Source organism: Peromyscus maniculatus, chromosome 8, assembly GCF_049852395.1.
Source record: "Peromyscus maniculatus bairdii isolate BWxNUB_F1_BW_parent chromosome 8, HU_Pman_BW_mat_3.1, whole genome shotgun sequence".
Classification (NCBI taxonomy): Eukaryota; Metazoa; Chordata; class Mammalia; order Rodentia; family Cricetidae; genus Peromyscus; species Peromyscus maniculatus.
The window spans coordinates 92,073,998-92,087,056 of record NC_134859.1 but is presented as its reverse complement, the minus strand read 5'-3'; the positions used below and the strand labels follow the sequence as shown (position 1 = coordinate 92,087,056).

The window sequence follows — 13,059 nt, the reverse complement described above, 5'->3', positions numbered from 1 at the left end:
AGGCATCACACTATGTAAAGCCAGCATGATGATGAAGCATGTAGCCTATCATCTCTTTTGCTTTTTATATTCTGATGCCTACTACACCATCCCATTTCATTTTCCTTGCCTCTTTGTTTAATGCTAAGCATTCTTGTAAAAAAAAATCTTGTAAAAAAAAAGTAGGCATTTCTTAGCATTGAAGCATAGTGATGAAATTTACTTTAAACGAAGAACTAACTGCACAATTAAATATGTCTTCTTCGGCTAGGATTAAGCTCTATTGTTTCTGACAGGCTTTTTCACTGAGAATCAAACAGGACAGTGTTTGTACAAAAACCCACAAATATAAGCTTCCCAAAAGGTTACATGGAAAGCGCTTTTAGTAGCAGAACTACACATTTTAGGCTGGATGATTCTTGTGTGCAGGGCTGTCTTATTCATCAACACTTGTTTATTACTGTACGGGTGTTAATAATCCATGGCTTCATCTACTGTTACCAGTGTTACCACCAACCCGCCCCTGCCAGCTGCAACACCAAAAAATTGTCTCTAGATGTTGCCGGTGTCTATTAAGGAAAAACACTGTCTATTTTAAACACTTACCATCAGCTTGCAACTTTTCTACCAGCTTCCTGAATTCCTTATTTGTAAGTTCTACCCCCATGTTGTCTAGAACATCTTCTAAATCAGCCATGGCAATAGGCTCTCCTATAAATAAAAAATAAAAATGGAAACACATGAACTATGAACCAAAGGCTGAGGGGGCCCCAACTGGATCAGGCCCTCTGAATGGGTGAGACAGTTAATTGGCTTGATCTGTTTGGGAGGCATCTAGGCAGTGGTACCAGGTCCTGGGCTCATTGCATGAGTTGGCTGTTTGAAACCTGGGGCTTATGCAGGGACACTTGGCTCAATCTGGGAGGAGGGGACTGGACCTGCCTGGACTGAGTCTATCAGGTCGATCTCAGTCCTCGGGGGTGGCCTTGATCTGGAGGAGGTGGGAAAGAGGGGTGGGCTGGGGGGAAGGGGAGGGGGACAGGAAGGGGGAGAACAAGGAAATCTGTGGCTGTTATGAAGAACTGAATAGTATTGTAAAATAAAATAAATAAAATAAAAATAAAAAAAATAAAAAAATCCAAGAAGTTAAAAAAGTATGTAAATATTCTCATCTTAGCATTGCTCTCCACTATTGTATCAAGAGCAAAACTTCAATATAAACACAGGTAAAAGTTATCTTCTCATAATCATGGGAAAAGTATAACACAGTGTACACCTGTGTAGGGAGTAAGACATCACTATGAATCCTAGTATTTTAGGTGAACTGTATTCATATATTAGCCAGTAAAATTTATGTTAATCTTTTTGTGATGCTCTATATCCCTAACTGAAACTTTATTTATTAATCACGAGTCATTTAAACTCAGTAGTTATAATGTTTCTGAGAAGTATTTAAGAGAAAAAAGACTAGTTAAAGGCAGACAATCAATTTTGCCTAGAGGGGCTGGTTGGAGAGATGGCTCAGTGGTTAGAGTACTTGCTGCTCCTGCAGAGGACCTGGGTTTGATTTCTGGCATTGACATAGTGGCTCACAATTATCTGTGGCTCTAGTTCCAGGGGATCTGATACCTTTTTTTAGGCCTCTAGGGGCACCAGGTACTCACACACTACACAGATATATATACAGGAAAAACATTCTATACATTTTTTTGGCACAGAAATAGTAACTGAAGTATAGCTAATCTACATTTTAACTCTAGTAAATTAGATATATACCACTTATTAATAAAAGATAAAATATTTAAATAATGGCAGTAGCTATGATGAAAGTATCACAATGTGATCTAGCAGAATTTTTTATGTTCTTAGTTTCAATCTCAGTTGTTTATCACTTACCTCTAATTGCTTTTACTTCATCTAGAAGCTTATTGAGACCAATCTTCCCCTCAGCTATGAGAAAAGACACAAACAACTAGATGACACATATAAATACACAACATGCTATTCATAACTTTAGTCAAAATCTAATCCTTTTTGTTATATTTTCCAGATTTTATATTTAACTTATAATTAATAGAATCAAGCAAGTCTTCCAACAAAATAAGACCATGTATGTCCTGGGTTATATGGCCTCTCATGTTCTAAGATACTTTTTGCCTTAGAGAGAGTATAAAATTTGGCTTATACTAGCCATCAAGTTCCATCAGTGGTCATCAAAAATGGAAAAATTCTATCTTTTGCTTAAAATTCTTCTCTCTTATATTTTCAATTACTGTGGCTTTTCTGGATACTTATTTCTATATTTGTGAGACAACTACTAAAGCATTTTCCTGTTCTCTGTAGACTTCCTCATTAAAATATTTGGTAATTCATTTATTGAATATAGAAAACATTAATATGAATTACTTTATATAATAACTGTTTTTGGAGGTATGTTGAGACATTGTTGGTGTCTACAAATGAGTCATGACTAAAAGAAGTCTAATTTGTTAATTCTCTTTCGTGTGCCCAATCATTTCAGACTCAGCCCTCATAAGCCCCAGGAAGTGAGCTGTGTCAAAGTTAGGCCAAAGCTTAGATGAAGAGAAATGGAATAAATAATAGAACAAAGAATTGAAGGAAATAAGTTGGTTCTTTGAAAAATATAATAAAATTGGCAAATCTTTATCCAGCACCTTAAAGGAAAAAAGGAAAGAATGCTTTCCAATACTTGTTTAAAAGCCAGTACTACTCCAATAACAAAATCAGATAAAGACAGAATAACAGGCCAATCTCCCTGTTGAACACAAACACAAAAATTTTCAGTAAAATACTTATAAACACCATTTAAGAACACACAAAAAGATCATTCATCATGATCAGGCTGCCTTCTTTCCATAGATGAAGACACGGTTCAATATATACAAATCAATAGATATAATTAATCACATAGCTGACTACAAGGACATGAATCACATGATCACTCAAAAGAAGCAGAAAAGGCCTTTGAGAAAATCTAACATCCCTTCATGATAAAAGCCTCGAAGATACAAGGGATAGAGGGAGAATATCTCAACATAATGAAATGTAATGTATTCTTTTTTGGACCTGCTGAAATTTCCTAGTTTCAGGACCATCTTAGATTAGCATATATTACAGATATCTGGAGATAATCCTTTGAACTCCAAAATCACTGAGATGTTATCATTCCATGCTCACCTTTGGCTAGAAAGTCATCATTTAGATGTTTACGTTCTTTCTCTGTGAGTTCAATTCCCATGCTCCCAAGAGCTTTGTCCAGGTCACTGAGATTAACCATCCCTCCTTAAAAAAAGAAAAAGAGACAGTTAAACAGCTCCAGTGCACTCAAGATATTACTACACCTGCACCTTACTTAATGGATGTTATTATCTAAGAGGTGTGATAGAAAAATAATGATACAGTAAGTTATACCAATGACAAGAAGTTGGTAGGGGAATTATGAATGGAACTTGTTTCACTAAATGTTGACTGGAAGAAAAAGGGGCCATATAAAAAGAACAACTTTAGCCGGGTGGTGGTGGCACACACCTTTAAAGCCCAGCACTTGGGAGGCAGAGGTAGGTGGATCTCTCTGAGTTCAAGGCCAGCCTGGTCTACAGGGAGAGAGAGTTCTAGGACAGGCTCCAAAGCTACACAGAGAAACCCTGTCTGGAACCCCCCACCCTCAAAAAAAGAACAACTTTTAAACTAAAGCAGAATCAATTTATCTTGATTTAGAAGTAGTAGAGTCTGTTTTTGGTCTTGAAAGCTTAGACTATTTGACACAAAGTTATAAAATAACTCTTTGCTATATAAAAATAATTCTCAAATAACTTTTTTCCTTTTGGTAAAGTTTAGGATAACTCAAGGTTATATGCAGAAATACAAATAAGTATATTTCCTAATAAAAGCAGTTTGTAAAGAAGCATAAGTAATTAGTGTCTAATACTTATAAATACAGATGCAGGAATTTAATTTTTAAATTGTTACCTTTAAAAGACTGTACAGCATCCAGCACGCTATTCTCATCTAACTTTCCAGCAGCTATGAGGAAAAGTAAATTCATGTCAATCATGTAGATGATTTATGACTCTATAAACTGCTTTTCACATTTACTCTAAATTGCAAGTTGGAATGGCAAACCTTGAAAAAGTGACAAACTCATAGAGTTATTGTGTACTAGGTTATTGTGTACTAAGCTATTGGGTACTGGGACCACCCTCAAACCTTATCACATTGCTGTCTCTACCACCATTACCATGACCATCATCACAGCATCTTATCACAGCAGCTCAGTCCTTAACTGAGTTGTCCTTAACTGTGTTTAATTATATACCAATCCTTTTCAAGGTGCTTTATTTCATTAAAGTCTCACTCTCCTTTTGAAGATGTGGAACTCAGGATGTAGACTGGTTTGAAGTAGCTTGTCCAAGACAGCACAGTGACAGGTAGTGGAACCAGGGTTTGAATCTATAGACTCAGACTTGAGACTCTTAACCACGTCACTCTAGCATTGCTTCTCTTCCATTTCTACTTGATTTCTCCTTTCTTGTCCTTGTACTAACTCTTCACTCTCGTCATTTTTCTTTCTTTCTCTAATCATAACTAAGCTTCATAATTTGGGATAAATACTAAGTTATAGTAACTACTTATGTTTGAAGGTTTTAATGATTTAAGAGGTAAAATTTAATGAATAACTACATGACTTCCAGATAACCTGGGATTTAATTATTTAGTTAATAGAGTTCTAGAATTATTGGTGGGAATGTTCTTACAAGTGCTCATAAATAGCCATAAAATGAATGCCTTCCTATGGCTCAAGAGGTAACTATGGGGCTTACCATCAGTAGGCAAAGTGTCCTTTAGCTTCGAGCACTCTGAATCTGTCAGCTGGACCCCCAGGTTTCTGAGATAACTCTGAAGACCACTTGCAGCAAGCTTGTTGCCTTTAAAAAATGAGAACACAATTATTTGAGAATTTAAGGACCTACTTAATTATTTCAAATAATGTAATACTCATGCCTGCCGAAAGAGTCACCTACAATTTGAGACTAAGCAAGAGAAGAATGAAATTATCCCTTTTTCTGAAAGGGAAAAGTAGAGAAGAAGAAGAGGGAGAAGAAAGAGAAATGGTGAGAGGAAGAAGAGGAGGAAGAGAAAGGAGAAAGAGGAAGAGGAAAAGAGAATGAATTTTAATGGAGGAATCATTAAAATTATCTAACGTATTGAAGATCTTAGTCTAAAGTCAATACTGAATTTTTGCTGCACTGGCTAGTGATCAGAACAACAAAGATGAGTGATTTAATGATGATTCACATTCTGACCAGGTACTTTTTGATCTGATTTATGTGATTAAGCGGTTGTAGTAACAAGGGCAATGATTTTATATTTTTACTATGTCTATCCAAATTTTGAATAGACAATGCTCTACAGCAATTGGTATTTTTAGAAAACAAATTACAGAGTGAAACCACATGCTATGAATATACAACCCACTGACTGCTTTAAAAACCTGAATTATATAATATCAGGTTGTAGTGAATACAATCTCAGTAACAAGAAAACCCCATATATTTTCAAAGTCAGTGACTAGGAAGCTAGAAAACATACGTAAGAAACAGTGTAAAGCTTAAGTATGGTAAATTCATGGTAAGTGTTTACTCACCAGAAACTTTTTTTAATTCATCCATCACCTTTTTAAGACTGACATTCCCATTAACTACAAAATAATAGAAAGCCAAATAATCAACATAGATTACAAATTTGACACAAGATACCAAAAAATGCACCTCTTAAAACTTGCTCTAGAATTGTCTTTACAATTTTAACTTAATTTTGTTTCAAGGTTGAAAGGGACATGTTGCATGCATGTTAAAATTCTTATAATCATCATGCCACTCTGCATTTTCTATCTTTTGAGTTACCCTGGGTACAAAAAAATTGAATTTCAAGTCTTTCTTTGGAATTAATTTTCTTGCTTGGAAACTGTAGAGCATACCTTCCTCTTTAATACATGAATGAAGCAAAACCTAAAACTGGTTCGTATCACATGCTGGTGGTTCAACTGGGTTAGGGAGATTGTCCAATCTACGAATAATTATTTACATTTTCATTTTAATTTGATTTGCTATTTGATAGTAAATGTTGTCATTATAGAAAATTTTAGAATATTATACTTTTATAATATTAATTATATTACTTAGCAATCAATCAACTTGGCATACTGTAGAGGCCTACTAAATTCAATGAAATGCAACACTTTTGGAGTACTTCTTTTGTAATTGGCATTGTTTTTCAAACAATAGACACATAGTAATACATGGAATGAAAGCTTGTATGGGGCATCAGGTGGTGGTGAATGGGAGTAAATCTGAGAAGTGGTACAAAGAATGCTGCCAAGTGGTTCTGCTGAAGGTTAAAGAGAAGTCATGGGGTGACATCTGAGAAGACCTAAAGATGAGGAATGGACTCGGTAGATGTCTGAGAGATGGTCGTTCAAAGTGAGTGAAAAGGGCTTGAGAAGGCAGCCCGACTGGCCATGTGTCTGAGAACAAGTGTTTCTAGAATGGGCTAAGCATGGGAAACGGGCAGAAGATTTCAGGAGGCTCAGCAAATCCTATAAGACCTAATCATAGTAAGGACTCTGACTTTAACCCTGGGAGAAACTAGGAAGCTTGAAGGGTATTTTGAGTACAGGAATTTCATAATGTGATTTGTACATTAACAGGATAATTCCAGATGCTATGTAGAGAACCAGACTAATATCTAATCCTTGAATTATTATTACAGGCTCCCATTAGAACTGTAGCTTTTCTGCCACAGTTACTAGTTCTAACACAGTTTCTCTGTCCGAGTTTTATTGCTCTTTCTGGATTATTGTAGTATCTTCTGACTGTTTTCTGTTCCTACCACTTCCTTTTTACCCGTTCTCTATATAGTATCCAGGGTGGGCATAGCACATCCATGCTGCACAGACACAACATACATGCAAGCAAACACCATATACTACTACTACTACTACTACTACTACTACTACTACTACTACTATACACACACACACACACACACACACACACACACACACACACACACACACAGTAGTCTTACAGATCTCTCCCTGTTTAACTACACAGGAAGGGCATTGCCACCATGCCATATAAGGGTGAACTGACATGTGTAAGGCTGATTGTATTTATAGGGCGACTCCTATGCTGCTGAGAAGCTCAGTGAGGTTAAAGTCTTACCATCTTGCTGCAGCTTCTGAGTCAGGTTTTCAAATTCCTTTTCTTTGAGTTTCATGCCCATGCTCTCCAGAAGAGAATCCAGTTTATTGGCACTAATAGTCCCTCCTTGTGAAAGACACAGGCATGTGAACAAAATTTAAGGAACCAAAAGTTTCAAAATTATTAAATTTTATGCATTGTTATCATTTTCAGGAGACAGACAAAACCCAATAATAGTAAAAAAAAAACCAACAAATAGTAAACAACAAAGAGACTCCATAATGGACTTAATAAGAGAAACCCTTCCATGTGAATCTGGCTTCAAGCACCAATCTACACAGCACACAGTTTGAAAGGATTTGAGAGATGAATTGCATTGTCAGTTCAGCAGAAGGGATGCCAAGTCTTGTGGTTTTGTTTGTTTTTGTGTATGTACAATTTACTTTTTCTTTTCTGAAGCTTCCAATTGTTTCTACTACTGGCCAAATGTCCCTCATAAATCAGTCTTTATTCTTTCCTTTTTTAACATTGTAAGTGAGGTTGACATTTGTTTTCCCCTCAGTACCGCACTCACCAGAGCATGGGGTTTCTAAGAACAAGAGCAAAGGCAGCAAATGGCAAGTAACCCACAAGAGAAGATTGGGTGTAGTAATCACAGCCCCCATGATGTAGTGACAAAGAGACAGCCATTTCAGATCTATCTGCATGTCATCAGGGTCTCACTCACCTGAAAGAGACTTCAGACTGTCCATCAACCTCTTGTGATAGATCTTTCCATCTTCTGTAAGAAACGTACATTTCAGGTCACAGATATACAGGAAAACTCACTAAGGTAAAATATAAAAGCTATACTTTGAAAAAGACTTATTTGACTATGTACATACACGAGGTCAATTGAAAGTGGTAAGTTCAAGGAGCAGAGACAGTTTTTAGTGCGTCCTCCTCATGAGCAACAGCAGCAGTTGGTTGCGGCTAACTTTCTTGCTTTCTTCTTTATAGCCTTGTAATTAATCTATTTCTCTATTATACTTGTCCCAATCTGTTTCTCAATCATAACTTAATGTTTAGTCTTTGCACTCATAGCTGCAGCACAATTCTGTGCCAAGGATCTTGAGATGTATGTTCTTTCTTCCACAATCAAATAAATGTTAATTTTAAAGCTTGCCACCAACAGGGACTACAGAGATGGCTCAGTTGGTAAAGTGTTTACTTAGTAGATCTGAGTTTGTTACCCAGAACCCATGGAAAACAAAAGCACTGAGGAGCAGGAGACAGGAGGATGTCTGTGGCTCACCAGCCAGCCACATAAGCCTAAAAAACAAGCTGGGCAGTTCTCCTTCTCTCTCTCCCTCCCTCCCCCTCTCTCTCCCCCTCCCTCTCTCTCCCTCCCCCTCTCTCTCCCCCTCCCTCCCTCTCTCCCCCTCCCTCCCTCCCTCCCCCTCTCTCTCCCTCTCCCTCCCTCCCTCCCCCTCTCTCTCCCCCTCCCCCCCCTCTCTCTCACACACACACACACACAAATATAACAAATGTATAATACTAAGTTATCTCCTTCCTTCCTTCCTTTTTTTTTTTTCCAGAAAGGGTCTTAGTATACTATACATCCATGGCTGTCCTAACTCTCTATTAGCATTAAGTCCTTTTAAAAAAACTAATGTTAATATTTGAAATTATCACCATTGACTGGTAGATTTTTTAGCAGCTTCAACATTTCTTTTTCTGTGAGTTCTATCCCCATCTTTTTAAGAACATTTTTCACATCGTTGATATCGGTCTCTCCTCCTTCAAAACACAAAATAAAATAATTTATAAATACATCCTACTTTTAAAACACTCATAAAAACCATCTCATCTCACCCTATTCCATATTAATTTTACTGCTTCATAAGGAGTAAGGACAGGTGTAATACACACATTTACACACACACACATACACACACACAATTGGATTTGTGAATGAATGTTTTTGCTTAATGCTAGTGAAATGCTTCATTTCATATTAATAAAAGTAAGACAACACGGTTAAACCTTGGTGTGGACTACCAATACACAAGAAAAAGAGACTTACACATACAATTTCCTAGTGAATTGGGACTTTACTGTTCAAGTAAACAAGTTATGTCAGGTTTTTGAACATTTTTAAATAATAAAATCACCTACATCTTTATCAGAGTTTTACTTTATCATTCAATGATTTAACCTAGAATTTTTTTTCCTCCATAGTGAAATATTTTCATGTCATATATAAATATCAAATAACTTTCTACCAAGATACAAAACTAAAAATTTATTACAAAACTAAAGACAATAAAAAAAAACACATTTCTAGGACATTAGATAAATCAGACAAAAAATTTATCATACAAAAGATAAAGTGGTAAGACAAATTAAATATAATTTATAATTTGATTTAGATTAATTTATTACCTGTGAGAGCTTTCACTTCATCCATCAACTTAGTAAGTTCAACCTTCCCATTAGCTGTAAGTAAAGGTTAAAAAAATAGAAAGATTCAGCATAATGGAGAGTTATTCAACCATAAAAAGAATGATATTTCATCAGTTCAAACAAATGGATGGACCTGAAAGAAATCATGCTAAATGAAATTAATCAGAAGCAGAAAGAAAAGTTCTACAGCCCACTCCCTGACCCCCATTCTCAAATGTGTCCAGTTTTTTGTTTTGTTTTTTTGAAAAGCCAATAGGAATCTAAGAAGAGGGACTTCTAGAGGATCTGATGGGTAGAGAGAGAAGGGATAGTTGGAGATTAGATGGTAGGTGTCCACATTCAGATACAACTACGTTCCAGTGTCCTAAGGAACAGCGAGGGGCCTATAGCTCACAAAACCCAAAATTATTTTGTTAATTACTAGAGGAGAAGAAATGGATGGATCTAAACACAAAGTAATAAGAAGAACATGGAAATGCTAAAAAAAAATATAGTATGTATTATCACACTATAGTCCATTTGGTAAGATTTTAAACTTCTTTAAAAGAAAATTTTAGAGTTTTACAGAAAATTTAAAAAGCTGGATATTTTTAAGAAACAACTTTTAAAAATGTTTACATTTATAAGGTTATGGGACATTTTAAAATTTATAAGGCATTTTATTAAAATGTCTTTGTTAATATATGATATTGATAAAGGGTTAAAAATTAGGACCACAGCTAAACTCCAGAGACCAAAGTATCCCTATGTTATGATGCAGTAAGATGGTGACCTAAGCAGTTTGACTAGAAACTTGGAACCACTGGCCTAGAAAATGTCTCTCCTTACTTAAGGTCTATTCAAGTGAACAGAGACTGGTTGAAGATATATGTCTAACCTCCTTGTTTTTTGCTAGCATTGTTATACTGTAGTTATTTTGGTGAACCAAGTCATACAGGAAACTGTTATGTTCTATAATGGCACACTATGTAAGGATCAGAAAAGTTCCTAGTATCTTTATAGACTGTGTTTAAGAATTAAAAGTCTTATCTTGATATTAAAAGAGCTTCAATTAAGAAATTGTTATGTATTCAGATTAGCTTTTTATAAATGTTTTCAAAGTTAAGCCTAAAACAAACATTTGTCTAGTTTAGATATACTTACCAGATAATCATCTTCAAATGCTTCAGAGATATGAGAATATGGCATTTAAAATGTTTAATTAAAAAAGAAAACTTTTCATGATAGAGAGACATGCCAGCTCCTGGAAATACCTCTATCTCCTCCAAAGAAGATGATGGGTGCTGTGGAATAATCTTTTTGTACACTGTAAATATGTATTACTCTCACTGGTTAATAAATAGCTGACTGGCCAATGGCTAGGAAGGATTTTTGGGGGCAGAGAGAATACTGGGAAGAAGGGCAGAGTCTCAAGAATTGCGAGATGTAGAGGAAGCAGGAAATGAACATGCCATGCTGAGATAAGGTATCAAGCCGTGTGGTAGAACATAAATAAAAATATGGGTTAATTTAGCTGTAAGAGCTAGTTAGTAAAAAGTCCAAGCTATCAGCTGAGCATTTATAATTAATATTAAGTCTCTGTGCGGTTATTTGGGAGCGGCTGGTAGTACAGAGCTGATCGGCGGTCCCAGTGAAAAACTCTACCTACAGATGGGCACAGAAGAACCTCTACCTAAAGCTTGCTTTAAATGTGGCAAAGCTAGTCATTGGATTAAAAAAAAAAAAACAAAACAAAAAAACTGCCCTTCACCTCAACTGCTGCCAGGATGCTGTCCAGACTGTGGACAACCAGGACACTGGGGAATTGATTACCCCACTTTGCCTAAACAAGATAGGGCAGTTTCCCCAAGTTCCTACTCCACAGGAAAGTCTGTTGGATTTGAGCCTGGTAGCTGAAGACTGATGCTATCCTCGAACCTCTGACTCCAATGAGCATACAGTAAGCTGGAGTAGCTGTCTAGGTAAGTCTCTGTCATTTTGGTTGGTCCTTTTCAAATTTCTCCATTTTAACAGCTCCTTCCCCCAAGGCTGTAGCCACTTTGTTAGTTCATTACTCAGTACATCCGTTAGTTAAAGCTACTAGGTCTCTCTTGTTAAACAAAGATAGACAGGTTTGCCTTGTTTATAGGCTTCATATTAAAGGATAAACAGGTTTCAGGTATAACTTTCCACTAAAGAAACATGCTTTGTAATGACTGGTCTCAATTAATAACTACTTGTGTCTCTAAAGCTGACTGGATGTAAAAAAAGTGTTCTAGGATACGAAAGCTTAAATTGTGATTAAAAATGACTTAAGGTATGTAAATACAAGTTTTAGGAGTCTGAGGACATAAAGGCTTGAGTTACAAGGGTCTAAGAATGTTCTAAGGTGTGTGGGTGCAATTTGTGAGAGTATAAGAAGGTAGCTTAAAATATAAAAAATGTTTCAGATGTTTTCCTGCTATGCTATCATTATAGTAAGACTTCAAAAGTCCAGAGTTTTGACATTGATTTATAGAGTTCTGATAGGCTGTTAATCTAGCTCTGACAAAGCACTGCTACTAGTCAGTCACAGGCTTGGTATTTTGTTTTCTTTGGTTGTCTTCTAAATGTAGACTTGAAGGTGCTTTTCACTTGGTTAAAATATATATCAGGCTCTCTATACATAGGAGAAATGTTCATGCTTTTTAATCCACAACCATAGCCTTTGCTATGACACCAAGGTGTAAATCTGTTCTAGTCGTTTTACAGATGCTTCTTAACTGCTTTTTCTACAATGTGGATTTCAATACAATTGTAATGCTAATATATTTAGAATGTTTATCTCCTTTGGTAAACTAAAATTCATGTAAGCTTCAAAAACCATAAAGTCATAAGGCTTGGGTCCACCTGCCACAGGTCAAATGAAAAAGTTCTAAATGCAAGGTTTTTCTTTAAATTCTTGAATTTTAACTAATGTTCCTAGTCTATAGCTCAGCAGATTTCCACTTGACTGACAGACACCATCAGGGAGCATCTGCACTGCAAGTGGTTGAGCTTTTTAGACTTACACTGAAAGCTGATGTGAACCAGTCCAGCTGATGCGATTGCTCCCCTTCCTGTCCCTTTACCTGGATCAGCTAAAATCAGATGCTTCTGATAAATGCCCCATTGCCCAGCCTTTGACTAGCCTTTGAGCCTTCCTGGGCCCTGACAATCCATTGAAATGCTCCATTTCAGCTGGAAACAGCTATAGAAGAGAGTACATTGTCCCTGCCCCTGTAACAGGCTATAAAAGGCTAAATCCAAAGCAAACTCTCTGACATAGGGAACAAAATGGCTACCTATAATGCCAATTGATATACCAAAAAAAAAAAAAATGGGCTTAGATTTATCTATAGACAGATTCATTAAATAAAATGATTCCATAATATGACAGGATACTTAACCTGTT

At 36.2% G+C, this 13,059-nt stretch overlaps 1 protein-coding gene across 1 annotated transcript in view; it reads right to left on the bottom strand.

Annotated features, from left to right (window-relative positions):
- The window catches only part of Efcab3 (EF-hand calcium binding domain 3), a 419,664-nt gene that overhangs the window by 195,598 nt on the left and 211,007 nt on the right, over window positions 1–13,059 (bottom strand). Inside the window, exons 84-93 of the mRNA XM_076543522.1 lie at window positions 9,627–9,680; window positions 8,877–8,981; window positions 7,930–7,983; window positions 7,224–7,328; window positions 5,645–5,698; window positions 4,821–4,925; window positions 3,970–4,023; window positions 3,178–3,282; window positions 1,876–1,929; window positions 586–690 (exon numbers count right to left, since the gene is read on the bottom strand). Of these exons, the coding sequence (XP_076399637.1) occupies window positions 586–690; window positions 1,876–1,929; window positions 3,178–3,282; window positions 3,970–4,023; window positions 4,821–4,925; window positions 5,645–5,698; window positions 7,224–7,328; window positions 7,930–7,983; window positions 8,877–8,981; window positions 9,627–9,680 (795 nt within the window). The remainder of the gene's footprint in view (window positions 1–585; window positions 691–1,875; window positions 1,930–3,177; window positions 3,283–3,969; window positions 4,024–4,820; window positions 4,926–5,644; window positions 5,699–7,223; window positions 7,329–7,929; window positions 7,984–8,876; window positions 8,982–9,626; window positions 9,681–13,059) is intronic.